This window comes from Crotalus tigris, unplaced genomic scaffold, assembly GCF_016545835.1.
Source record: "Crotalus tigris isolate CLP2741 ecotype Arizona unplaced genomic scaffold, ASM1654583v1 scf7180000017857.1083437, whole genome shotgun sequence".
NCBI lineage: Eukaryota > Metazoa > Chordata > Lepidosauria > Squamata > Viperidae > Crotalus > Crotalus tigris.
The window spans coordinates 899242-926991 of NW_024096679.1; the positions used below are offsets into that span (position 1 = coordinate 899242).

General features: G+C 45.3%; 1 protein-coding gene across 7 annotated transcripts in view; it reads right to left on the reverse strand.

Moving 5' to 3' along the window:
- The window catches only part of LOC120308057 (catenin alpha-2), a 175381-nt gene that overhangs the window by 11566 nt on the left and 136065 nt on the right, over window positions 1–27750 (reverse strand). The window contains exons 11-12 of one of the 7 annotated variants that reach the window (XR_005556729.1): window positions 20917–21070; window positions 1875–2010 (exon numbers count right to left, since the gene is read on the reverse strand). The exons of 1 other annotated variant lie outside the window; for it this stretch is intronic. Coding sequence is in view for 5 of the 6 variants with exons in the window: in XM_039343529.1 (XP_039199463.1) it covers window positions 1723–2010 (288 nt within the window). In the remaining variant the exon portion in view is untranslated. Of the gene's footprint in view, window positions 1–1180; window positions 2011–20916; window positions 21071–22772; window positions 23440–26094; window positions 26612–27750 lie in introns of those variants that run through there. 5 more of the 7 variants (XM_039343529.1, XM_039343530.1, XM_039343532.1 and 2 more) reach the window with 5 other exon arrangements.

Consider the following 27750-nt stretch of genomic DNA (forward strand, 5'->3'; position numbering starts at 1 on the left):
ATTGAGTTAGCGGTTATGATGGTCTATTGGATATCTTGCTGTAATTCAAAGCTACACCTACATATTTGTTTCTAAATTCTGACATGTGTCTCAGCTCCCATGTCTCTCTACACATTCTACCACCGGCTCTATTTCTAATAATATTCATCGTTATAACTATAATAATACAAAAGGCAATGTCAACCACCATGTTGTGCTTCATACTTCACCAGAAGAAACTCAAGTTTGGAAAAAAAAGAAAAAAGAAAAAGAAGGGGCGGGGGGGGGATGGAGAAGGCAAATGGCTCAAATTAGATGAGTGTTCATCGTAGCACTATTCGAAAAAAAAGGGGGGGGGGAAGTGAAATAAAAGGAAGCATTCATTCTGCGTTTCGTTTTTGTTTTCGAATCACCGGCTTGGCTAAAAATCCACAGACCATAATGAAGAGGGCTCGAAATTAAATCGTCTCATTATTCAGGCCACACATTCAAGCACACTGGCTAGTTACAAAAGCAACACAAGCTGTTTTATGGATCCCCACCGCCCTTCAAAGAATTCCCATCTGCAAATGCTCCTGCCAACTTTCCGTGTTCCGTGCATGGACGAGCTCTCCCCGTCCGAGAGAAGAGAATATCTGCAGCTCAGAGATGAAATGAAGGGTCCTGGTTGTTCTCTGAGCTGGGTGGCTTTCTTGCAGACGTTTCATGACCCAGCTAGGTAACGTCATCCGCGCCAGCCTTTGCTCTCCGTTTATAGGTGTTGGTGCAAGCGATCCTGGTGATACTTCCCACCATTTCAAAACAAGCAAGCTAACCTTAAATAACAGGAACTACCAAGCCATTCCCACCAACACTAACAGAGCAAACCACTTGTATATAAACGGAGAGCAACCCCCCCCCCTCCATCCAGCACGGATGATGTTCCCTAGATCAGTGGTTCTCAACCTGTGGGTCGGGACCCCATTTGGGGGTCGAACGACCATTTCACGGGGGTCGCCAAACAACGCAGTCCGCCATTTCCCCCCCCCTTTTCCTTAGCTGTGCTACTCCCTTTTATTCTATTGGCTTTTGAAAGCCAATAGAATAGACTCTCTTGAATAGAGTCTAATTCTATTGGCTTTCAAAAGCCAATAGGAATTGTCCAGGCTGTCTCTGCCCTGCTGAGCCCGCCAAAAGTCCCATTCTGCAAACGGTGCTGCACCAGTTGAGTAGTCCTCGACTTAGGACCGGTTGAGTAGTCCTCGACTTACGACCGGTTGGGGGTCGTGGCATTAAAAAGGTTGAGAACCACTGGTCTAGATTGATCATGAAACGTCTGCAACAAAACAGCTAAGCTTGGACAGCACCGAGGATCCCGCATTTTCCATCCTGGTCTCTCCTTCCCTATCCTGCTCTTACAATGCAATCTTTTTTTTTTTTCCTTAAAAAAAGCCTCCTTTAAAAAATAAATAAAGTAAAATAAAGCCTTTTTTTTTTTTTTGCTACTTTAGGAAAGAGGCCGGTGAGACAGGCCGCTAGTCAACGTAAGGAACGCCGTTATGTCTTTTTTGGGGGGAAGGAAAACTGCACGATGGCTTAACTGAGTCTCGGTTGCATGCAAATCGACACTGCTTCGTTATCCTGGTTCTGCCCAAACACCCCCTCCTCCCCATGCCGGACACATACAAGTCGGCAGGTACGCATACAAAAACATGGAAGGCCGATAGAAAAAAAAACAACCCCTCGTGGCGAAGCGGGAGCGAGTTAGAAGGAATCCATCGCTTTAAATTCACTGAGAGCCTGTACGGGTGAAATGTGTTTCTTTTGAGAGCCTCTTCGCACCCGCGTCTGATATTCTTCCGGCTTTTCCCTCTTGACCAGTGGTTTCTTTTCAGGGGCTTTCATTTTCCAAGAGACCACCGGCGAGTTGACGGCAGCGGTGCCGTAGACTTTCTGATATTTGGTTGAAGCCACGTAGGAGGCCTTGACGGTGAGGACCACGGCGTTCATCAGGTTTTTGGCAGCTTGGATGAGGGAGGTGGCGCTGTCCAGCTAGAAGGAGCAGAGAAGATTTGGCGGATTAGTGTCAGAAAGCGTTCCAAAGGCTTATGGAGATGATCTAAATCAGTGGTTCTCAACCTTTTTAATGCCGCGACCCCCAACCGGTCGTAAGTCGAGGAGTACTCAACTGGTGCAGCACCATTTGCAGACTGGGACTTTTGGCGGGCTCAGCAGGGCAGAGACAGCCTGGACAATTCCTATTGGCTTTTGAAAGCCAATAGAATTAGACTCTATTCAAGAGAGTCTATTCTATTGGCTTTCAAAAGCCAATAGAATAAAAGGGAGTAGCACAGCTAAGGAAAAGGGGGGGAAATGGCAGACTGCGTTGTTTGGCGACCCCCGTGAAATGGTCGTTCGACCCCAAATGGGGTCCTGACCCACAGGTTGAGAACCACTGATCTAATAACATGGCTAAGTGGAAATATTGTGCGCGAGAAAAATTACCTTACAGGCTGAAGCAGCTCTGGATTAAATACGAGCAGCCCTCAACTTACAGTTCATTTAGGGACTCTTCAAAGTTACAACAGCACTGGAAAAAAAGGGACTCGAAACCTTTTTTTTCACACTTATGACTGCAGCTCAAAGTTTGGACATTTGGTAACGGACTCGTATTTACAACGGGGGCAGCGTCCCAGAGTCACGCAATCCACTTTTGGAACCTTCTGACCAGCCAAGTCAATGGGGGAAGCCAGATTCACTTAACAACCGTGCTACTAACTGAACAACTTGCAGCGATTCGTTTAACGACAGCGGCGAGAAAAGCCATAAAAATGGGGCCAAACTCACTTAGTGAACTTTTCACTTTGCAGCATAAATTTTAAGGTCAATTGTGGTTGTAAGTCAAAGGACTAACTATGCTACAATTTAAAAACAAAATAGCAAAAAAATATCCAGAAAATGAGAAATCGAAGCACAATTAGAACTGAAAAGGAATCTGTGGGAGTGACGTGTACAATTGGGATTTTAATACTGCAGACCAGTGATGGCGAACCTTTTAGAGACCGAGTGCCCAAACTGCAACCCAAAACTCACTTATTTATCGCCGGGTGCCAGGTGGGCGTGGCCCACTGAGCGGGCATGGCTGTGGTGGTCATGGCAGACTGGGTGGGTGTGGCCAAGTTGGGCGTGATCACCTTGATATTGCTCGTGGGGAGGGACGCCTGTGGGGGCCGGGCAGGGTTGGGGGAGATCTAGGGGGTCTCTGGCAGGTGGGGTGGTGGGCAGGAGGCTCGTCCTGCGGGATGAGGCGAGGCAGGGTGGGGGTGCCACTGTTGCAGGGCAAGGCGAGGCAGAGGCCGGGGAGGCTGCTGCCTGACGCCATCGGCCCCCACACACAGAGACCAGCGGGGCCGACAGTGTCCGTCAGCAGCCACAGCCTGCCGGCCCCTTGACCGGCGCTCTCTGGGGTTCCCCAGCCTGCCGCCAGCAGTTCAGAGAACCCGCCTCTGAGCTGGACGGCCGGCCGACAGCTGAAGAGGCGATGCAATGGGTCGCGCCGGGGAAAAGGAGAGGATGCGAGGCCAGGAGGGATGGGACAGGGGGGAGGGAAACCAGCCATGCTGAGATGCATCCGGCCACGTAGGACCTCAGCGAGTTAGCGGGTGGCTGGTTGCAGAGGTACGGTTGCCATCTCCGGGGCATGGCGCGCACGCCCACAGAGAGGGCTCTGAGTGCCACCTCTGGCACGCGTGCCATAGGGTCGCCACCTCTGCCTCAGACTGTTAAAACACCCTCCGGAGCCAGATAGGCATTTAGGAGAGTTTGAGATATTATTGCCTAATAAAGAATGTTCTCAATAGCCCATTTCCAATGGTTTTGGGTTTTTTTTTTTTTAAATATATTGGGTTTTACATGAGGCATGTCACTCTGCCTGACATTTGGGGCCATCAAACCATTATCCTGCCAATATAACAGGAGTGACAAGACAGGTTTTATATCGTATTAGTTATGGCTGGGAGACTCTCAAAAAGATTTTCAAGAAGTCCCTGAGACAAGGGGCAGATGAGATTGGGATGTAAAGTCACTCAAGGAGTTTCAGAGCTGAACAGGGATTGAAATCCTGGTGGCCTTAGACAGCAGTTACCCTACAGGCAGTCCTCGATTTACACTAGTTCATTTAGCGACCGTTCAAGGTTACAACGGCACTAGAAAAGGTGACTTATGACCATTTTTCTCACAGTTACGACCTTTGCAGCGTCCCCGTGGTCATGTGATCAGAATTCAGGGGCTTGGCAATTGACTCATACTTATGGCCGTTGCTGTGTCCCAGGGTCACGGGATCACCTTCTGTGACCTTCTGATGTGCCGAGGTCGACGGGGGAAGGCAGGTTCACTTAACCACCGGGTTGCTCACTTAACAACTGCAGTGATTCACTTCGCAACCGTGGCAGGAAAGGTCGTAAAATGGGGCAAAACTCACTTAATGAATTGCCTCACTTAACGGCAGAAATTTTGGGCCCAGTTGTAACCCTAAGTCATCACTACCAGTATTAGATTGTCAAGGGGGGTGAAGAAGCCCAGAACTGTTCATGAATGACGCTCTCGAGGTGAGCGGCTTTTAATAAGGTTACTGTTTTGTTCGAATTATATTTTGCATTTACAGGTAGTCCTTGACTTACAACCGTTAATTTAGTGATTGGTCGAAGTGAAAACGGCCCTGAAAAAAGTGACCAATGAGGAGCTTTCACGCTTTTAGGACCGTTGCAGCCTCTCCCGGGTCATGTGATCAAAATTCAGGTGCTTGGCAACTGGCATGTATGTATGACGGTTGCGGTGTCCCCCGGGTCACGTGATCATCATCGGTGACCTTCCCAGCCGGCTTCCGATAAGCAAAGTGAACGGGGGGAAGCAAGGTTTGTTTAATGATCACAGGACTCGCTGAACAGCTGCAGTGATTCTCTTAACAACCGTGACAAGAAATGTCGTAAAATGGGCCAAACCTCCCTTAATGATTTCCTCGCTTAGCGACAGAAATTCTGAGCTCAGTTGTGGTTGTAAGTTGAGGATTACCTATAGCATCGCTGAAGTCTCTCTCCGTGATATACCCCTGTCCTAGACAGCCTTTTGATTATCTAGCAAGAGGCAGACGTGATTTGTCGCAATACAGGTCCTCAATTTATGACCACAACCGAGGTCAAAGTTTCCATTGCTAAGCAAAGGGGCTATTAAATTAGTTGCACCTGATTTTACAGTTGTTGTTTTTTTTTTTGGTCACGGTTAAGTGAATCACCGCAGAGGACATAGCACTAATATCCTTTGTTTTTATCTCATAACAAATCAGCTTGATTGAATTTCTGAATCTGACTAATCTCACTTGCCCTGTAATCCTAGATCAGTGATGGCGAACCTTTTAGAGACCGAGTGCCCAAACTGCAACCCAAAACCCACTTATGTATCGTTGGGTGCGGGGTGGGTGTGGCCCATTGGGTGGGCGTGGCCCATTGGGTGGGCGTGGCTACGGTGGTAACGGCAGACTGGGTGGGACTAAAAAGTTCAATCAATCAATTCCAACTTTGCGAGATCTTTTTTTTCCCGCGAGAAGTTGAAATTGATTGATTGATTGAACCTTTTTTTTTTTTTTTTTTTGCACACGGCGGCGGAGGCCTAAAGTGAAAAGGTTTTATAAAACCCAGCTGAAGGTCTAGGACTGAGGCGATGGCACGCGTGCCCACCGAGAGGGGTCTGCATGCCACCTGTGGCATGCCACCACTGTCCTAGATGGTCATAGAACAATCAGAGATTTACACGCAGCTCCCAGCAGCCTTCGGAAAATGAATTCAATTTGGTCCACGTTCAAGAACAGTGCAATTAGGTATTCCTAAACTTTATTAACATTTTTTTTTTTAGAAAAAAAATCCTATATTGCTTTATTGTCACATATGAACTAAGCTCCTGAGCTACCTTGTTCATTTAGAATGCCGAGCATTATGAAAACTACTTTGTTGAAATAATGCGTCGGCGTGTATTTTTCAACTGGTAATTAATTTTTAATCTCCAGATTCAAGGTCATTTTTTTTCCTCCTCTCTCCATCAAACAAAGCCTTTATCGTCCCATCTTTTCATTTTGGAAAAAAAAGAATCCGGTCAAAAATATACCGTACGTCCAGACAGACAGTAACGACATTCCGGCTCAGTAACGGTAATAGAGTTGGAAGGGACCTTGGAGGTCATCTAGTCCAACCCCCGGCCCTGGCAGAACTGTGATCCACTGCTGGATACCTAGGCTGAAGCGTACAAAGCACATCTTAATATTGATGAAACTGGCAAATATCATCAACTAAATGAGAACGTCCTTTCGTGATATTAAAAGTCCCACATTTTAATCATAGATTTCCTTATCCAGAACCTTTACTCCGAGGTCACCACTTTGATATCCAAAAGGTAAAGATTTCTTAAAACCTCACAGCGCACCAAGCTGCATTTTCTCTCTGCACAACTAGGTGTACTTTCAAATGGATTCTAGAACAGGGCTTTTCAACTTTTTCACCCTTTGAACAACTTTTAGAATATGGCAACATCTGAGTACCACCAGTCACCTAGCAAGGTGTCAAAAATTTGATGACCAAAAAAAAAAAAAAAGAGATAAAGTGCAGGTAGTCCTCGACTTACAACTGTTCGCTTAGTGACTGTTCAAAGTTACAACGGCACTCAAAAAGTGCCTCCCAAGCCACAGCCGAGCAAGACACCTGCCTACCCACCCAGCGGCGCTCTTCCTCCTGTCCGAGGTTTTCATTGTTGTGAGCATTTCTGTTGAGGATTGGCAGTGAGGGTGGGGTGGGGGGTGTTTGGTTTTTATTCCCCCCGTCTGCTGGGTGGTTGCAGTAGGTTTTGTCCCTTCACATGACCCTGGGACACTGTGACCGTCATAAATATGAATCAGTTGCCAAGCATCTGAATGTAAATCACAAGAGCCTGGAGATGCTGCAACATTCCAGCTGATCGGCGCTTCTTCAGGGCTCAGCAGAAGCACCAGGATCAGCGCCGAGCTCCAGCTGGAGCCTGGTGCTGATCCTGGTGCTTCCACTGAGCCCTGACAGCCCCAAAGAAGCGCTGATCCTGGCGCTTCCGCTGAGCTCTGACAGCCCTGCAGCTCCAGCCATCTCTCGCTCAGGCTTGTGTGGTGCTGCTACCGGTTCAGCTCATTCCCCTCCCACTACCACTTTTCTAGGATGGTCGCGTACCACCTGCCAGGTACCAATGTAGCACAGGCGGTACCTGTACCACTGGTTGAAAAGCCCTGCTCTAGAAGGCCAGCTGAATTTGGATGCTTCCCAAAGACAATAGTTGGACTTTCCTATAAAACCACTTTAAAACAGGGATTCATGGCCACCTTTGACGGTTCTGACAGCCTGTGTCGTGCTCTCAAGTAGACTTCACCTCTGCTTCAAGTACCTGTCCTGCTTCTTTAGACCCAGTTCGGAATGGACCAAGACTACGAATGCTATCATTATGGGAAGTAGGAGTTATATTCTGTTCTGCATTGGTCAAATCTCATCTCGGGAGCTAGGGCACCATTTCTGGGCTCCTTAGGTTAAGTAAGATTCATGCATAGCGAAAGGGACATAGAGAAAGGAGACTAGAATTGATTAGATGAAATGTTTCATCGAAAAACTCAGAAATGGAAGCATTCAGCTTTAAAAAAGCAACTGAAGAGGAACATGGTAGCCCCTTTCAAGTATTTGGAAACAGGTCTGGGTTTCGTCTGGTGATAAAGCCACCAGGCTGGAAAGAGGGCGACAGTGAGTTCTAGTCTCATCTTAGTCATGAGTGCCATCTGGATGACTTGGAGCCAATCACCAGGAGACGGCGAGTTCTAGTCCCGCCTTAGACATGACAGCCAACTGGACGACTTGGAGCCAATCACAAGGAGGTGGTGAGTTGTAGTTCCACCTTAGGCATGAAAGCCTACTGGATGACTTTGGGCCAACCACCAGGAGACAGTGAGTTCTAGTTCTTCTCACCAGGGGATGGCGAGTTCTAGTTCCACCTTAGGCGTGAAAGCTCAGGTGACTTTGGCTCAATCACAAGGGGATGATGAGTTCTAGTCCCACCCCCCCCTTAGGCATGAAAGCCAGCTGGGTGTCTTTGACCCAGTCCCTCAGCCCAACTCACCTCACTGGGTTGTTACTGTGGGGAAAACAGGAGGAGGAAGCTATGTTGGATACGCTCGCTGCCTTGAGTTATTTGTAAAAAATAATAAAAGGCGGGATACAAATAAAATAAATCAATACTTGTTTTTTTAAAAAAAAAAACTCTGAAAGGAGAGAGCTGTAAATGGAGAGAGCTGGGACGAGCTTCCCAAGAAGTTCCAGGAGCTTGTTGTTATGGTTCCGGCTAATGAAACACTTCAAAGAACTTCCAGGCATTTATTTTCCTAAAAGTCATTTATTGTTACAAAATGTCGGCACAGACATAATGGAGGATGCTAACATCGAAGATCTCTTCCTCTGAGCAGTTAAATTATCAGCATGTTCCCTCCCTAAATTAGCCGTCATATATCACATTATCCAATTAGTGTGAAGGTCAAAGGTTTCCTTCCTCTTTCTTTCCCGGGCTTTACCCCCACCCCCCTTCTGCTCTGTATTAACCCCATAAATACCAGACAGTTCTGCATATTGTCAAAAGCGAGAATATACAATATTTGCAGCGTTGACACTTGGAAAAGTTTACACTTTGAGAAGAATAATCTTTTACGTATTCCTGCATATTCCTAAAGCACGTACACTGTTATTTGGAAGGATTTGAAAATAAAAACAAGGTCGAGACGTGTTCCCTATTAGAGCAGAATGCAAACTATGAAACAATACTCTTGAATTACAGGAAAGCACCATCTTTTGAAGATCTGGGAAAGCATCCTAGTGATCAGCACAGTTTGACATCCAAAACAATTACATATCCTTCACAGGATATGTTCATGCATAGGCTGAGCAGCCATCTGTGGAGGGCGCTTTAATCTGGATTCCTGCAGGGAGCATGGAATTCTCAAAGGTTTTTTTTTCATACTTTTTGGCGCTACTCATAACTATGATATAATCTTATTATAAGCATATTCTTACAATTAGTATTGCAATGGAATATATATGATGGGCCTCACTGCCAGGTACAGATGTTTAGATTGGATTCGGCCTGTTACTCCACCTTCCCAAAGACCTGGGATAGTTAGATGTGGATGTTTGATGAGGCTACAGTAGTGGCCAAAATTGTGGAAACCTTTTGGGAAAAGTGTACAGTAGAAATGCCACCTTTGGTTAAGTTTCCACCCATTTTTCTTCTCATTTCTTTACAACTGTAGCCTTGTTCACTTAATAATACTATTTTACATCGCTTTCTGGGCGACCAGTCAACTCTTTGCACCGTTACTTTAATTTTGTTACGTTTTACAAGCTCACTAAATGAAAGAACAAAAAAAAAAAAAAACCAACCAACTTGATAGCAATCACATAACACACTGACAAATGTCCTCCTCTCAGCTTCAATACATGACATCAATAACTGGATCCTACTGTGATCTGATTGGCTCATGGCCAAAACAAGATGACACCTGATTGGCTCTCTAAACACTCATGCTCATTGGCTACAATCAGATGAAGGAAAGCTACCTGATATCAACCTGAGCAAGTTGTGCTTCCTTGTTCTGGTTATTTGGCTATAACCTTTCACAGAATACAGTACAAATAATTGAACAAACTTTGTTGCATTACGTTCTTGATTAAATTATCTTTCCATTGATATATAATTTTATGGTACTACTCCAAAAAAAGTGGTGTTATTAGCCATCAAACCTGAAAAATACACTTTTCCCAAAAGGTTTCCACAATTTTGGCCACTACTGTAGAAATATCCTCAAAGCTGTTCCAAGTAAAGCTGCCTTCTGCAATTGGCCGACGGTGGTTTTGTCAATGTCAATGATGTTCAAGTGATGCTCCAGATGTTTTCAGAGTGCAGCCAAGGTCCCTATCGCTGTTGTTTATTAAGGTTCATCATGGCCATCCAGTTTACCCCATTTTATGACCTTTCTTGCCACAGTTGTTGTGAATCACTGCCTTTGTTGAGTTAGCAACACGGTTGTTAAGTGAATACGGCTTCCCCATGGATTCTGTTTGTCAGAGTGGTTGCTAAAGGGGATGACATCATCCTGGGACACTGCAACTGTCGTAAATATGAGTCAGTTGCCAAGTGTCTGAATTTTGATCACATGACCATGGGGAGGCTGCAATGTTCGTAAGTCACTTTTTTCAATGCTGTTGTAACTTTGAACTAAACAAACTGTTGTAAGTTGTGCACTGCCCATAACTCTTTAGACCAGTGGTTCTCAACCTTTTTAATGCGGCGACCCCCAACCGGTCGTAAGTCAAGGACTACTCAACCGGTCGTAAGTCGAGGACTACCCAACTGGTGCAGCACCATTTGCAGAATGGGACTTTTGGCGGGCTCAGCAAGGCAGAGACAGCCTGGACAATTCCTATTGGCTTTTGAAGGCCAATAGAATTAGACTCTATTCAAGAGAGTCTATTCTATTGGCTTTCAAAAGCCAATAGAATAAAAGGGAGTAGCACAGCTACGGAAAAGGGAAAAAAATGGCGGACTGCGTTGTTTGGCGACCCCCGTGAAATGGTCGTTCGACCCCAAATGGGGTCCCGACCCACAGGTTGAGAACCACTGCTTTAGACCACGGGTGTCAACCTCAATTTCATTGAGGGCCGCATCAGCATTGCGGTTGCTCTCGGGGGGGTGGGGGTGGCAGGTGGGGGTGGCCAGGGGGGTACGGCCTACTGGATGGGCATGGCCTACTGGGTGGGCGTGGCCAAGTCTACATCGTTCGCGTCAAGGGTGCCTGTGGGGGTCTGGGCAGGAGTAGGGCAGATCTGAGGGTCTCTGGCAGAAGGGGGGGGGACCAGGGCAGAGCCCATCAAGCTGGATATGTGAAGTAGGCGAGGGCCATTTGCTGGCCACTTCCAGGCGATGGTGCATTTCTTCATTCCTCACAAAGGGTGACACCTCCCCAGCATGCACCCAGGGGACGGGGCCGACGCGGCAGGGGCTGGTTCCTCGCTGTTTCCAGACGGCCTTGTGGAGCTAAGACTGAATGTGTTTCAGCATGGAGGGCCACCACAGAATTATACATTGGCTCCCGAGTGTCCTGGGCCAGGGCCAAGGCAGCAGAGGGCCGTTCCCTCACTGTTTCCAGGATGGCTTTGTGGGCCACATGAAACCACTTTGCGGGCCGCATCCGGCCCCCAGGCCTTGTGTTTGACATGTCTGCTTGAGACTATAGCCACAAACACAAAAGCTTTGAATTTGGGAAGAGTGACGGTGGATTTTTTTTCTCCCTGTTCCTTTAAAACACAAAAAAAAACCCCAAACAAACCCAAAACCCACTTAATCACATTTAAAATAATTTACTTATCTGGACATAATGCACATTTAATTCATTAAGATAGATTGCGGGGCAATATAACTGGTCAATCCGCAGCTTAGTTATACTCATTTGCATTTTTTCAATTATTAGGAAGAAAACTATTGGGACTCGGAGGCAAAATTAATTGTGCGTTTAACCAATTCTGAATTTTAATGCAAGCTACCAATGCTATTTTTCTCCTCATCACATATGACAAACATATCAAAAGCCATAGACGGCCGTTTCACTGGCAATATTTCCCCTTTTGAAATGAGATATTAATGCCTCAAAACTGCTCGGCTGTTATAGCCTTAGTGTGTGTGGGGGGGGGAAATATAAATAAATAAAAAGAGCGCAGGGCATATATATATATATATATATATATATATATATATATATATATATACACACTCGCATGCCAAAAGATTCGTTTCTTCAACAGGATGATTTAATTGCCTCAGCCAATGTAATTTTTAAACAATAAAATTTAAAAATGGAATCGCATCTAATTTCGCATGCAAGGGATTCCCTCTTAATATAAGGAGATATTTAATTTATGATAACTGGAGGGGGGGGGGAAACTAGGCAAAATGCAATCATAGAAGATAATTAAACATGCCTTAAAACTTTCAGTTTGTGAGTTATCTAAAGAACAAGACTTTGAGGAAGAAATAGAGATGAGTCCACCTCAGTCAGCAGTATATAATAACTTGCTTTTAACAGATAATTCTAATTATATTCACTTTAAATAAGATTTGTAGATGTATCAATGTGTACACATAAAACATCAGGGTGAGGAAACTACCTTATTGAGCACTGTTGTTGTTTTTTTCCTCCAAGGGGAAAAATGCAGTTGGGTAGAGTTTGACAGAATAATATAGACTTGCAGTGGTAAAAATAAGGATTAAGCACAATGGGAAGTCTCCACTTCAGTCATGGATGGGGAACAATTTCTACTGCAAAACCACAGCAAAGCACAGATCATGAGACACTGAAACAACTTCTTCTTCTTCTTCTTCTTCTTCTTCTTCTTCTTCTTCTTCTTCTTCTTCTTCTTCTTCTTCTTCTTCTTCTTCTTCTTCTTCGTCTTCTTCTTCTTCTTCTTCTTCTTCTTCTTCTTCTTCTTCTTCTTCTTCTTCTTCTTCTTCTTCTTCTTCTTCTTCTTCTTCTTCTTCTTCTTCTTCTTCTTCTTCCTCTTCTTCCTCTTCTTCTTCTCCTCCTCCTCCTTTTCCCTCTTCTCAACCTTCTTCTCCTCCATCTTCTCCTTCTCCTCCTCCTCCTCCTCCTTCTTCTCCCTCTTCTCAACCTTCTTCTCCTCCATCTTCTCCTTCTTCTCCTCCTCCTCCTTCTTCTCCTTCTTCTCCCTCTTCTCAACCTTCTTCTCCTCCATTTTCTCCTCCTCTTCTTCTTCTTCTTCTTCTCCTCCTCCTCTCTTCTCAACCTTCTTCTTCTTTTCTTCTTCTTCTTCTTCTTCTTCTTCTTCTTCTTCTTCTTCTTCTTCTTCTTCTTCTTCTTCTTCTTCTTCTTCTTCTTCTTCTCGTCCTCCTCTTCTCCTCCTCCTTCTTTTCCCTCTTCTCAACCTTCTTCTCCTCCATCTTCTCCTTCTCCTCCTTCTTCTCAACCTTCTTCTCCTCCATCTCCTCCTTCTCCTCCTCCTCCTCCTTTCTCTTTCTCCTCCTCCTCCCTCTTCTTTCTGTTCTGCCTCCTCCACCTTCAACATGTGATCCCCTTTTGTGACCTTCTGATGAACAAAGTCAATGGTGGAAACGGATTCATTTAATAACCAGGTTACCAACTTATCAACTGCGGTGATTCACTTAGCCACTGTGGCAAAAAAGGTCATAAAATGGAGTAAAATTCACTTAACAACTGTCTCACTTAGTAACATACATTTTAATCTCAGTTATGGTCGTAAGTCAAGGAGTACCAGTATTAGTTGGGTCACATGCACTCATAGTGGGGCCTTGGATGTTCAGGTTAATTTTGAGCTGGGAAGGGATGCATGACTGGCTTTGCTCTGCAAATCCCATTTGCTTCTTACGCCTTTCAATTTTCTCTTGTCATTTGCAGCGAACTTTTCCCAATAATGTACAATGGTCTTCTTTCTCATTTGAGCAACGATCCGTGTCTTTATTTAATTTTTAAAAAACATAAGAGACTGCCCGAGCTTTTAAAAGCTCTCCAAATCAACAACAATAAAATCTAATCGGTTTCCCCCACCAACGAAAGCTTTCTAATCGATGAACTGGGTCAGGGTTTTTTTCAAATCGAACTGCACCTAATATGGACCACTAATTACCTATTTTTCATCCCCCGGATTTCAACCCACAGTTTAGCAGAATTTTTATTCCATTTTAGACCTATTCTCTTTTGACGTTTTTTTAACACTACCCCACATATCGCAGGGCAGGATCACAAGCACAGACAAGCGTAAGAGGTAGATAAGCAACGGGAAAAAATGTCGCCAGCCGTGGGAAGCAACATTCTCACACAACAATTTCCATGGACAATTTTGTGCCAGAGCTTTGACAGCTGGACACCCAAGGGATAGAGCTAAAGGAAGATAAGCAAGGCAGAGACTGTCTTGCCTTTATTTCAAGGCTGAAAGATATCAGGCAGGAAAGAGGATTCGCAAGGTCTGAAAACAAGAAAAAAATATCCATATGCTTCTAATGTTCGAAATACAGATAGTCCTCAACTTACAACGGTTCGTTTACTGACTGTTCCAAGTTACAATGGCACTGAAAAAAGTGACTTATGACCGTTTTTCACGCTTCCGACCATAGCAGACTCCCCATAGCCATGTCATGAAAATGCAGACGCTTGGCAACTGACTTGTATTTATGACGGTTACAGTGTCCTGGCGTCATGTAATAATAATAATAATAATCATCATCATCATCAACAAATAGAGAAAGTCATAGAAAATGATAAAATTAAACTGCTCTGGGACTTCAGAATTCAAACAGACAAGTACCTGCGACATAACACCCCAGACTTAACAATTGTCGATAAGAAAGACAAAAAAGTCTGGATAGTGGACGTGGCAGTGCCTGGAGACAGCAGAATAGACGAGAAAGAACTGGAGAAGATAACAAAATACAAAGACCTACAAATAGAAATAGAAAGACTGTGGCAAAAGCAAGCAAGGGTAGCACCAATAGTCATAGGCGCCTTGGGTGCAATCCCAAAACAGCTGGAGCACCACTTGAACACCATTGGCATTGACAAATTCGCTATTAGTCAATTGCAAAAGGCAGCCTTACTAGGAACTGCTTCCATCCTGCGACGATATCTGTAATACCATCAAACATCCACATCTGTCTATCCCAGGTCCTGGATAAGGACTCAATAGGTAGACAAAATGCCAAATCCAGTCTGAACATCTGGCTGACTGTGCGATGATCAATAATAATAACAACAACAATGTTGGAAGGGACCTTGGAGGTCATCTAGTCCAACCCCCTGCTCAGGCAGGAAAGCCTACACCATTTCAGACAAATGGCTGTCCAGTCTCTTCTTAAAAACTTCCAGTGTTGGAGCATTCACCACTTCTGGAGGCAGGTTGTTCCATTGGTTAATTGTTCTAACTGTCAGGAAACTAACTGTCACCACTGTATTTAGCCGAGTTGCAGCATCCCTGGGGTCATGTGATCACCATTTGTCTGCTTTTTGTTTGTTTCCTAGTCTGCTTCCTGACAAGCAAAGTGAACAAGGGAAGCCGGATTCATTTAGCGACCGCGTGATTCGCTTAAAAACTGCCGTGATTCGCTTAACCACCAGGGCAAAAAAAAAAAAAAAGATTGTAAAATGGGGTGTATAACACCTTGCTCAGCAATGCAAACTCCGATTGCAACTGTGGTCATAAGTCGAGGACTACCTCTAAAGCAGCGGTTCTCAACGTTTGTGTGACGGCGACCCCTGTCACACAAACGTTACGCGCATGTGCGGCGCGGTGCACATGGGGGCGGGGGCCCGCGCGCGGCGTGCATGCGCGGTGCCCCCCAGAAGCGCAGCGCCGCCCCCATGCGCGGCACCGCCCCCGGAGGCGCACCGCCGCCCCCACGCGCAGTGCGCGTGCGCGGCACCGCCCCCCCGGAGGGGACATAATGGCAGATCGCCGCCTTTGGCGACCCCGCAAAAGAGGTCGATCGACCCCAATGGGGTCGCGACCCATAGGTTGAGAACCGCTGCTCTAAAGCTTTGCTAATTGTATTCCCCCTGGTTTATCGTGAAAAAAAAAGATGATTGTAAAATGGGGCGTTTAACACCTTGCTCAGCAATGCAAACTACCTCTAAAACTAGCTTTAGAGGACTACCTCTAAAGCTTTGCTAATTGTATTCACCCTGGTTTATCGTGGCTGCCTCACCTTCCAGGGGCCGTAACGCAATAACAGAAGTTGGAAGGGACTTTGGAAAGTCTGCTCAAGCAGGAAACCCTATCCAGGTAGACCTCGACTGACGACCACAATTAAGTCCGAAATTTCTGTTGCTAAGTGAAACATCCGTTAAGTGAATTTTGCCCTATACCACCCCCTTTCTTGTTAGCAGTTGTTTTAGGTGAATCGCCGTCATTCTTGCGTTAGTCACACGGCTGTTAACTGCATCTGGCTTCCCTTTTGACTTTGCTGATTAGAAGGTCGCAAAAGGGGATCACGTGACCCTGGGACTCTGAGACGGTCATAACTATGAGTCAGTTGCCAAGCACCTGAATTTTGAGCCTGTGACTGCAGGGATGTCGCAATGGCCAGAAAAACAGTCACCATTCACTTTTTCAGTGCCGTTGTAACTTTGAATGGTCACTAAATGAACTGTTGCAACTTAAGGATTATCTGTACCATTTCAGACAAATGGTTGTCCAATCTCTTCTTATGCTAGAGCAGGGCTTTTCAACCTTTTCACCCATTGTACCACTTTTAGGATATGGCAACATCCGAGTACCACCAGTCGCCTAGCAAGGTGTCAAAAACTTGATGACCCCCCCCCAAAAAGGAAAAAAGTGATAAAGTACAGATAGTCCTCAACTTACAACGGTTCACTTAATAACTGTTCGAAGCTACAATGGCACTGAAAAAAGTGCCCCCCAAGCCACAGCCGAGCAAGACACCTGCCTGCCCGCCCGGCGGCGCTCTTCCTCCTGTCCGAGGTTTTCATTGTAATAATAATAATAATAGTAAAGTTGGAAGGGACCTTGGAGGTCATCTAGTCCAACCCCCTGCTCAGGCAGGAAACCCTACACCATTTCGGACAAGTGGCTGTCCAGTCTCTTCTTAAAAACTTCCAGTGTTGGAGCATTCACCGCTTCTGGAGGCAGGTTGTTCCACTGTTAATTGTTCTCACTGTCAGGAAGTTTCTCCTTAGTTCTAGGTTGCTTCTCTCCTTGATTAGTTTCCACCCGTTGCTTCTTGTCCTGCCTTCAGGCGCTTTGGAGAACAGCTTGACTCCCTCTTCTTTGGGGCAGCCCCTCAAATATTGGAACACTGCTATCTTGTCCCCCCTCATCCTTCTCTTCATACCCAATTCCAGCAACCATTCCTTATATGCTTTAGCCTCCAGTCCCCTGATCATATTTGTTGTTCTTCTCTGTACTCTTTCTAGAGTCTCAACATCTTTTTTACATCGTGGTGACCAAAACTGGATGCAGTATTCCAAGTGTGGCCTTACCAAGGCATTGAAGAGTGGTATTAATACTTCACGTGATCTTAATTCTATCCCTCTGTTAATGCAGCCTAGCACTGTGTTGGCCTTTTTGGCAGCTGCAGCACACAGCTGGCTCCTATTTAGGTGATTGTCTACTAGGACTCCGAGGTCCCTCTCACAGTTGTGAGCATTTCTGTTGGGGATTGGCAATGGGGGTGGGGTGGGGGGATTTTTGGTTTTTATTCCCCCCCCCCATCTGCTGGGTGATTGCAGCAGGTTTTGGTCACTTCACATGACCCTGGGACACTGTGACTGTCATAAGTATGAATCAGTTGCCAAACATCTGAATGTAAATCACAAGACCCTGGAGAGGATGCAACATTCCAGCTGATTGGTGCTTCTTCTGGGCTCAGCAGAAGCGCCAGGATCAGTGCTGAGCTCCAGCTGGATCCTGGTGCTGATCCTGGCACTTCCACTGAGCCATGACAGCCCCAAAAAAGCACCGATCAGCTGGACCCTGGCACTGATCCTGGCACTTCTGCTGAGCCCTGACAGCCCTGCAGCTCCAGCCATCTCTCGCTCAGGCTTGTGCGGTACTGCCAGCGGTTCAGCTCATTCCCCTCCCCCGCTACCACTTTTCTAGGATGATCGCATACCACCTGCCAGGTGCCAATGTACCACAGGTGGTACCCGTACTACTGGTTGAAAAGCCCTATGCTAGAGCACCATATTTGATCCAGGCATTAAAAGCCAGCGTCTCTGTATGTGCACAGAGGAAACAAAGACATTTGGCTGGTTCACAATATCCTAGTTTGACTTGAGAGCGTGTAACTAAGTTTGTTTGTTTTTCAAATCGAGATGCTGTGTTCAATCAAAATAAACCACAGGGATACCTCAAAGTGTGCTCAGTGATGCTACGTGCAGCAACAATCGAGAGAGTTGGGCCTTTCCCCCCCCCTTTTTGTTTCACACAGTTTCTATCATCTTTAGGGACTTTTCTTGGACATAGTCATTTAAATCCGTTTTATCGGTGGACAATTTGTTGTCCTCCAGATACTGGAAGATCTGACCTTTTTACAACCAATTAACAGAAAGACAACACAATAATGGGAAATTAACCACCTTAACAAATTCCTCCCCCACACTAGGTGTTAGATCTGATGATTCCCTTTGGATTCAAGACCTCAAGAGATTTGGTTTAATCACCGACTCTGAATAAAATTTCGAGGTATGCAACCGAGGGCGCACATTATGAATGCGTTTTTCCTTGATGACGTTGTGTTTATAAATTGTAAACCAGCAATTGCTATAAAATTAGAAAGGCAATCAGTGCTTTCCTTGATTCGGTTTGTGCTGTTCGATTCTCCTTTAAAAGGGGCAAAAAAACCTACAGGTGCTTTATCTGGGAATAAGCCTCAGTGAATTCCATCGGCTTACATTTGAATAATGCACGTTTACAATTGCAGAGAGCAAATAGCAATTTACTCAAGCCTTCCCTGCAAAACAGAAGCTCTGTAAGGAGCTTTGGATGGCCATTGTCGGACAGGCAAATGGGAAGGAATTGAAAAAACCTGCTGCAAGGTCTATTTGCAGAGTTTGGGAGATCCTTGTTTAATTTTCTGTTAAGGAAGATGTCTTTGAAGCCCTACTTGTCTGCCAAGAATTAAGAGATATTCACTTCCAACTCCATCTGCAGACAGACCACTTTTTCATTTCATTTTTATTTAATCCTTGCCTTTCTACCCTAGTGAGTACTCGAGGCAGTTAATGATAGTTCAAAAGAAAAGAAAAGAAAGCTAAATCCAAATGATACGAACAATAATGACAGGTGACATTATTTTACTCTTGAACCTTAAAAGCCTTTGAAATGCTGAGAAGGAGCCAGAGATAACTCTTGATGGAGTCCATCCATAGTTTGTCTTTCTTTCTCTTTCTTTCTTTCTTTCTCTCTCTTTCTTTCCTTTCTTTCTCTCTCTCTATCTCTTTCTTTCTTTCTTTCTCTTTCTTTCCTTTCTTTCTCTCTCTCTCTCTCTTTCTTTCTTTCTTTTCTTTCTTTCTTTCCTTCCTTCCTTCCCTTATTTTTATAAATAACCCAAGGCAACAAACTAACTTCTTCCTTCTCCTATTTCCCCCATAACCACAACTATGTGAGGTGGACTGGGCTGAATGAGAGGGATTGACCCAAGGTCACGCAGCTGTCTTCCATGCCTAAGATAGAACTACAACTCACTGTGTCTTGGTGATTGGCTCAAAGTCACCCAGCTTGCTTTCATGGCTAAGGCAAGACCAGAACTCCCAGACTCTTGGTGATTGGCCCAAAGTCACCTTAGGCCAGGGGTAGGCAACCTTGGCTCTTTTATGACTCGTGGACTTCAACTCCCAGAATTCCTGAGCCAGCCATGCTGAGGGGGAAGGGAGAGGTTTCCAAGCTGAGCCATGCTGGCTCAGGAATTCTGGGAGTTGAAGTCCATGAGTCATAAAAGAGCCAAGGTTGCCTACCCTTGCCTTAGGCTTTCGTGCCTAAGGTGGGACTAGAACTCACCATCTCCTGGTTTCTAGCTTAGTATCTTACCCACTAAACCAAACTGGCCAAAGAAGTAGAGAATGTGTCCTTTCCCACATGATCCTGGGGACATTTTTTAGAAGATCCTCTTTTGTAGCTTTTAATGCCCTGGAAGAGTATAAGGAGAAATAGATACTCCTCCCTCCCCCAACTGTTCAGAGCTTAAAGGGCTAATACAAGTCATGAAGTTACTGTTTATTTGCAAATAGGCATGCAGCATAAATGTACCACAAGTGGACTATGTAAGAGAACTCATGGAGGCTGGAGAAAGAAAAGGGAGCATTTCTGACCCTCGGACCATTCAGACCTTGGACAAGGAGAGTTAGCCTTTGAGTTTCCCATTTTGGGAAAAAAAGAAGTTTGAGCAATTCTTTGAGGACCTACCTCAAGGAATCCAACACGTCAACGAAAATGGATGTTTGGCCAGCTCAGTTTCCAAGACTTTACACCCTAACTTTTTATTTCTCGAGACTAAACCTGATTAATCAAACTCTGCGTGAATCTGGGCTTTTTTGTTCAATTTTTTAAAAAAATTTATATCTGAAGTTAAAATACCAAGCAAAGAAAAAAAGAAACAAACAAGCATCAGGCACTACAAAGAATTTTTTTTAAAAAAACCATATGTACAAAACTCCCCAACAACAAATAACAAATATATCATTTGCACTGACATTAAACATAAGATGTCCACTCTGGTTGAATGCTGAAAAATACATCAGAAATATCTGATGCGTTCTCCTCCCCTTACATAAGATGTCTACAAGTAGTTATAAACTTTCCCACCTGCATTTGATTATATATATATATATGTGTGTGTGTGTGTGTGTGTGTGTGTGTGTAGGTCTTTGGTTGTTCGGGTTTTCTCCCGCGTAAAATTGGAAGTGTCTTGGCGACGTTTCGACGAAGTCCCATTCTCATCTTCAGGCTGGTGTTTTCAGCTTCGTGCTTCGAGCAGCTGCTCGAAGCACGAAGCTGAAAACACCAGCCTGAAGATGACGAATGGGACTTCGTCAAATCGTCGCCAAGACACTTCATCCATCCATCCACCCAACCATCCATCCATCCACCCCTCCATCCATCCACCCCTCCATCCATATCCCAGAACTGGTCTGTAAAGAGCTTTCTAAGTCCTGGCGTAAAGGTAATGAAGTAAACATAAGGAAATTATATGGATGTCTTGTTTCATTGGAGCTGCACAAAAGCTACTCTTTGGGGGGCAGGAGAGACAGCAGATGTGCCTGGAAAACAGACACCAGATTTGTGCATTGTATTATTCGAAGCACACTCAAATAACCACCTCCATATTTCTAATTCTGACATGATGAGAAGGATGACAGGACAGGCAGAAGCAGCAGCTGGCTGATTTTTATCGGGTTTCAAATGCTAAACAGGCTCTAGCTTGGTTGATAGGTGGATGTGCCAACTCAGGATGGTAAGCTACTCAGAAAGATCTAAAAAAAAAAAAAAAAATCTCAGAAAAACACAAGGACAAATAACTTCCATACTACTGATAGAAGAGACAATTTGTAGCTCAAGGTTGAACTGTGGGGCCCTTGATGCCCTCTGAGGTTGGGGTTTTCTTGCAGACGTTTCATTACCAAACTAGGTAATATCATCAGGGCTAGCAGGCACTGGGATCGTGGGGGGGGGAAGGAGAAGGAGGAGGAGGAGGACTGTGGAGTCCTTGTTTAGATATTTTCATTACCCAACTAGATAACATCATCAGAGCTAGAAGAGAGTGGAGTTTATGTTTATATACAAATAACTTGCCCTGTTAGAGTTGGTGGGCGTGGTATTGGTGGTTAATCTAGGCAGATTAACATCAAAATTAACACTGGAGCAACAATCAAAAAGTAAACAATATTCCGATCAAGGGACTACCAGCTCAGACAAACAACCCAACAGTAATCAACGTAATCAGGGAACCACTAAGAACGCTCCCACCAATACTGTGACAGGATAAGCCACTTGTGTATAAGCAGACAGCAAATCCCCCTCCTTTCTAGCACTGATGGTGTTGCCTAGTTTGGGAATGAAAAGTCTGCGAGAGGACCACCAAGTTCAGAGAACACCAAGGATCCCACCATCTCCATCCTGCAATCAAGAAAACTACATGGATGTGTTCACAAAGGCATCGGGGAATAAAGCTTGAACTGAATGAGACTTTAAGACAACTCTGTACACATCCCAAGTCTTTCTCAATGGAGTATCTAGAGCAGTGTTTCTCAACCTTGACAATTTTAAGCCATGTGGACTTCAACTCCCAGAATTCCACAGCCAGCAATGCTGGCTGTGGAATTCTGGGAGTTGAAGTCCACATGCCTTAAAATTGTCAAGGTTGAGAAACACTGATCTAGAGATACTTCTCGATGTACAGTTGAGCTTCGCTGATGTACTGGGATCAGACTGTGCAAAGAGCTATCCACCTGTCCAATTACGGAACAACCCAAACTTGGTCAAGCTTCCATCCCTACAGCCTTTACCTTTCTCATTATCTAAAATTAATGACACCGCCTGATATGACATCTCCACTTTATTTCACATATGACCTTGATGAAAGGCACTCTTTGAAGGATGGAGCGGGGAGTTTTCTCCTGATCTGCGGTCCTTCGGTCATTCCATTCCCATTCATCCCGACCCATTAATTAATTAGCAGCTATTTATGCTGGATGTCTCAATTTGGACTTCGACTCTCCCTTCAAGGTTCGAAGGAACAACTTAGTTATTCAGCATTATAGGGCCTATTTTCAAGCAAGGCCTCCAACGAAGCTACATGCTCAATTCCTAAGACTGGCTCTGAGGGGCGTTAACGTGTCTCAGGTTGGCAGGAAGTGAACGGAATAATAAGAAGGAATAAGGAATAAAACGGAATAAACCCCTTGGACTTCTTCTACTGCAGTGATTCTCAACCTTTTTAATGCCGCGACCCCCCCACCCGGTCGTAAGTCAAGGACTACTCAACCGGTCGTAAGTCGAGGACTACTCAACTGGTGCAGCACCGTTTGCAGAATGGGACTTTTGGCGGGCTCAGCAGGGCAATTCCTATTGGCTTTTGAAAGCCAATAGAATTAGACTCTATTCAAGAGAGTCTATTCTATTGGCTTTCAAAAGCCAATAGAATAAAAGGGAGTAGCACAGCTAAGGAAAAGGGGGAAAAAATGGCGGACTGCGTTGTTTGGCGATCCCCGTGAAATGGTCGTTCGACCCCAAATAGGGTCCCGACCCACAGGTTGAGAACCACTGTTCTACTGGATTCCCTTTAAGAAACCAATCCTTTCCATTTTTTCGCCCAGTTTTCTTTTTAATTCACAGCTTTTCATCCCACAAAAGAGGATCCAACAAGACGAAAGCAACTTGGGGTTTTTCAGCATTTTTGTGTGTGGAAAAAAAGAGGGTATATTAATCCTCCTTTGAATGCCAGCATGCGATTCATTTACAATGAAGTTGCTAATCGCTGAAGAAAAAGGCCACTAAAATCTAATTGTCTTAGACTTTCTCAGGGTATAGAAAGAAAGGCAGGAATATTTACACAAAGAAAACAAACTGTACATTTGGAGTAGGATATTTATTCCAGTGACGATTTTAAAATATTTGCATTGTTTCCTCTGTTGATCAACTAACTTGGGATGGGTATTTGGGGCTCTTTTTTTTTTTTCCCTGATGAATGCAATTCCTTAGGGTGCCTTTTGGCTAGAGTGAATTATTCCTTTCCTCTTCTCTTTGATCTTCTCTAGACATACAAAAAAGTCTTCAGAGGAACAGTGGAATTTAAAGGTGAAATGATTAATTAACCCCGGCCCACTCGAGGGGGAATAAACATCTGAAACAATAAAAATAATTATACTGATAATAAGTTATGTTTGTTATGCAGGGCTAACAGAAGGCAAGGGCAAAAGCATTGGAAGACTTTCACCATTCCGGTTTGCTAGAAAAAGAAAATAAGGTGGTTAAATGTAACTATGATAGTCAGTTTGGTGTAGCGGTTAGGGCAGGGGTAGGCAACCTTGGCTCTTTTATGACTTGTGGATGTCAACTCCCAGAATTCCTGAGCCAGCCATGCTGAGGGGAAAGGGAGAGGTTTCTAAGCTGAGCCATGCTGGCTCAGGAATTCTGGGAGTTGAAGTCCACGAGTCATAAAGCGGCCTAGGCCTAGGCCAGAGGTAGGCAACTTCGGCTGTTTTATGGCTGGTGGACTTCAACTCCCAGAATTCCTGAGCCAGCATGGCTTGGCTTAGAAACCTCTCCCTTTCCCCTCAGCACGGCTGGCTCAGGAATTCTGGGAGTTGAAGTCCACAAGTCATAAAAGAGCCAAGGTTGCCTACCTCTGGCCTAGGCCTAGGCCGCTTTATGACTCATGGACTTCAACTCCCAGAATTCCTCAGCCAGCATGGCTTAGCTTGGAAACCTCTCCCTTTCCCCTCAGCATGGCTGGTTCAGGAATTCTGGGTATTGAAATCCACAAGTCATAAAAGAGCCAAGGTTGCCTACCCCTGGGTTAGGGCACAGGTCGGCAACCTGCGGCTCCGGAGCCGCATGTGGCTCTTTGAGCCTTCCCCTGTGGCTCCCAGCCTCCATCTCTGCAGGAAGCAGGAAGGGCAGGAGAGAGCTAGCTAGCCCAGCTAGGCTGATTCAGGAATTCTGGGAGTTGAAGTCCATGAGTCATAAAAGAGACGAAGTTGTCTTCCCCTGAGCTTGTTGGACAACAGCTTGAAGCTTGCCAGGTGAGCAGCAGATAGGAGAGGGGGGAGAGAAAGAGAGAGAGAGAGAGAGGGAGGGAGGGAGAGAAAGAGAAAGGAAAGAGAGAGAGAGAAAGAAAGAGAGTGGGGGAAGAGGAGTGGCAGACCAAGGGCAGATAGGGAGGGAGAGAGAGAGAGACAGAGAGAGAGAGAGAGACCCTTTTGACATCTAAAATGAAGATAACACTGCATATATCCTTTTTTTTACCTGTGTGTGTATACACACACACACATATACACACACACACACACACACACACACACATACATACACACACACAAACACACACACACCTATAATAAAGGTAAAAAAGGATATATGCAGTGTTATCTTCATTTTAGATATCAAAAGGGTTTTGCAGCTCCCGGTGTTTTGTTTTTAGTGCGAAATGGGTCCAAGTGGCTCTTTGAGTGTTTTGGGTTGCCTACCCCTGGGTTAGGGGATCAGGCTAAAAACCAGATGACTGAGTTCTGCCTTAGGCACAAAGCCAGCTGGGTGACATTGGTCAATGACCAGGAGGCTATGAATTCTAGTCCCACCTTAGATATGAAAACTGGCTTGAGAATTTAAAGACAATCACCAGGAGACAGTGAGTTCTAGTCCCACCTTAGACATGAAAGCCAACTGGTTACTTTGGGCCAATTGCTAGGAGATGGTGAGTTCTAGTCCCACCTTAGGTATAATAACTGGCTGGGGGACTTTGAGCCAATCACCAGGAGATGGTGAGTTCTAGTCCTGCCTTAGGCATGAAAGCCAGCTGGGTGACTTTGGACCAATCACCAGGAGATGGTAAGTTCTAGTCCTGCCTTAGGCATGAAAGCCAGCTGGGTGACTTTGGACCAATCACTAGGAGATGGTAAGTTCTAGTCCTGCCTTAGGCATGAAAGCCAGCTGTGTGACTGTCAGCCATAGAAAGGAGGGTTGGGGGAAACACCTTGCCAAAAAAACTGCAATGATTAACTGAAAGGCACCGCTCCCCCAAAATAGATAAATTAAATAAGAGAAAGAAAAGAAAAAGTACCATATCAGTAAGTTCAATATACAATATCCCCAAAAGCATCAACATAGAGGTTCCTTAGCTTATCACTATTATAAGGGCACATTTTGTGCCAACCGATAGTTGCCTGAAAATAAACATGCGCCGGTCTCACCCATTAGCTGGAGGTGGAAGGCCTCTGATGCTCTGATGGATTTTTATTAAAGTTTAGAGAAGTTATGTTGTTACTGTATGTGACAAACCACCTCAAAAATTCCTGTGTCTGAGAAGAGCAGTATATAATTTCTGCAAAGAACCGGTTTTTTTGTAAGAAACGTATGATTCCCACTGAATTTAACAAGGAAAAAGGAGTCTTTCAAACTTCACCTTCAGAACTGGTTTACATGTGGTCTGATGGAACCTCCCTTTTCACACTAGACCAGAGGTAGGCAACCTTGGCTCTTTTATGACTCGTGGACTTCAACTCCCAGAATTCCTGAGCCAGCCATGCTGAGGGGAAAGAGAGAGGTTTCCAAGCTGAGCCATGCTGGCTCAGGAATTCTGGGAGTTGAAGTCCACGAGTCATAAAAGCCAAGGTTGCCTACCTCTGGCCTAAGCCTAGGCCGCTTTATGACTCGTGGACTTCAACTCCCAGAATTCCTAAGCCAGCATGGCTCAGCTTGGAAACCTCTCCCTTTCCCCTCAGCATGGCTGGCTCAGGAATTCTGGGAGTTGAAGTCCACCAGTCATAAAAGAGCCAAGGTTGCCTACCTCTGGCCTAGACCATACATTATTATAATTGCCTGAAGCAATTCTCAATTGGTGTGGAGAAAGAAGCTTTCATTCTTTCAAACCAGGGTTGTTGGGTAGCACCATATGTACATTTCTACAGTTACCGGCTTGTGGAAAAAATCAGTACGTTGCTGATGATCAGCATCGTCATAACCATAATCAGTGATACTTACTAATCACGCTGTATTTGCTATTCACATTTCAATTGGGGCGTTTGGATAGAAACACTAAGGGCAGATATGTCCTTTTTGATGATGGCCTACAGAAAACTAATGGACAAAATGTGTTGTACTTGCCTTGAGCCAAGCTACAGGACATTGACATGCCTAGGTGAAGGTTTTGCTGATCCTCATGCATCTGGCACCGATTCGGAGTTGGGTTCTTTTGTATGGGCTTGAGCAATAGATCTTCTGACCTGAAACTTAACGTAAGGTCTTGATCCTTTGCGTCCGACATTCATCAAGTCAACCGAAGTTCAAATCTCAATCTGCGCCAGATAAGGGTCAACAGAACTTGGGGGGGGGGCTGGACTTGCACTGCTGATGGCAACTTAATGACTCCAAGCTGATGACGGATTTAACTTCACACCCAGCTTTGTCTGCTCTTCTCCTATAGTACCTGATTTATAGCACAAATTGGGGGGCAGAACTAACAGAAGCAATCCTATATCTCAATAACTGAATCCAGTATCCGCTACAACAGGGGTGTCAAACTCAATTTCATTGAGGGCCGCATCAGCATTGCGGTTGCCCTCGGGGGGGCAGGGGGGGCTACTGGGGGGGCTTGGATGGAGTGGGTGTGGCCTACTGGGTGGGCGTGGCCAGCTCTACATCATTCGCTTCAAGGGTGCTTGTGGGGGCCTGGGCAGGAGTGGGACAGATCTGAGGGTCTCTGGCAGAAGGGGGTGGGACCGGGGCAAGCGCCAAGGCATGGTCCATTTCTTCATTCTTCACAAAGGGTGACCCCTCCCCAGCATGCACCCAGAGGGCAAGGCCGACGCGGCAGGGCCTGGTTCCTCGCTGTTTCCAGATGGCCTTGTGGGGCTAAGACTGAATGCGTTTCAGCATAGAGGGCCATCACAAAATTGTACATTGGCTCCGGCCGGCCTGGACCAGGGCCAAGGCAGCGGGGGCCGTTCCCTCACTGTTTCCAGGATGGCTTTCCGGGCCACATGAAACCACTTCGCGGGCTGCATCCGGCCCCCGGGCCTTGTGTTTGACATGTCTGCACTACAACATATGGCCTGGAGAATAAACACATGAGTAAAATGCGCCCACAATTAAAAAACGCCCTGCATCTTTCAGTTAAAACATATTGCACCCACCATTAAAAAACCCCTTACATCTTTCAATAATATTGCTTTCCCTTAAGTTTCTTCAACAAACGCTTTGGCCTGATCACGAACAGCCTCTTGCCCTAAATTTAGATTTTTCACTGAAATGTTGGATGATTAATCTGCACGTCAGAGACTTGTTTCAAGCCCAAAGCCAGTGTTTTTGAACCCAAAAAAGGCCGACGGAGATTTGAAATCTGAATTTGAAATCGCACCGCAGTTATGGATTCAACTAACTCCCTCCTTTTGAAAGCGGCTGCACCCCCCTAACAACCGGAACACCGTTTTACCCC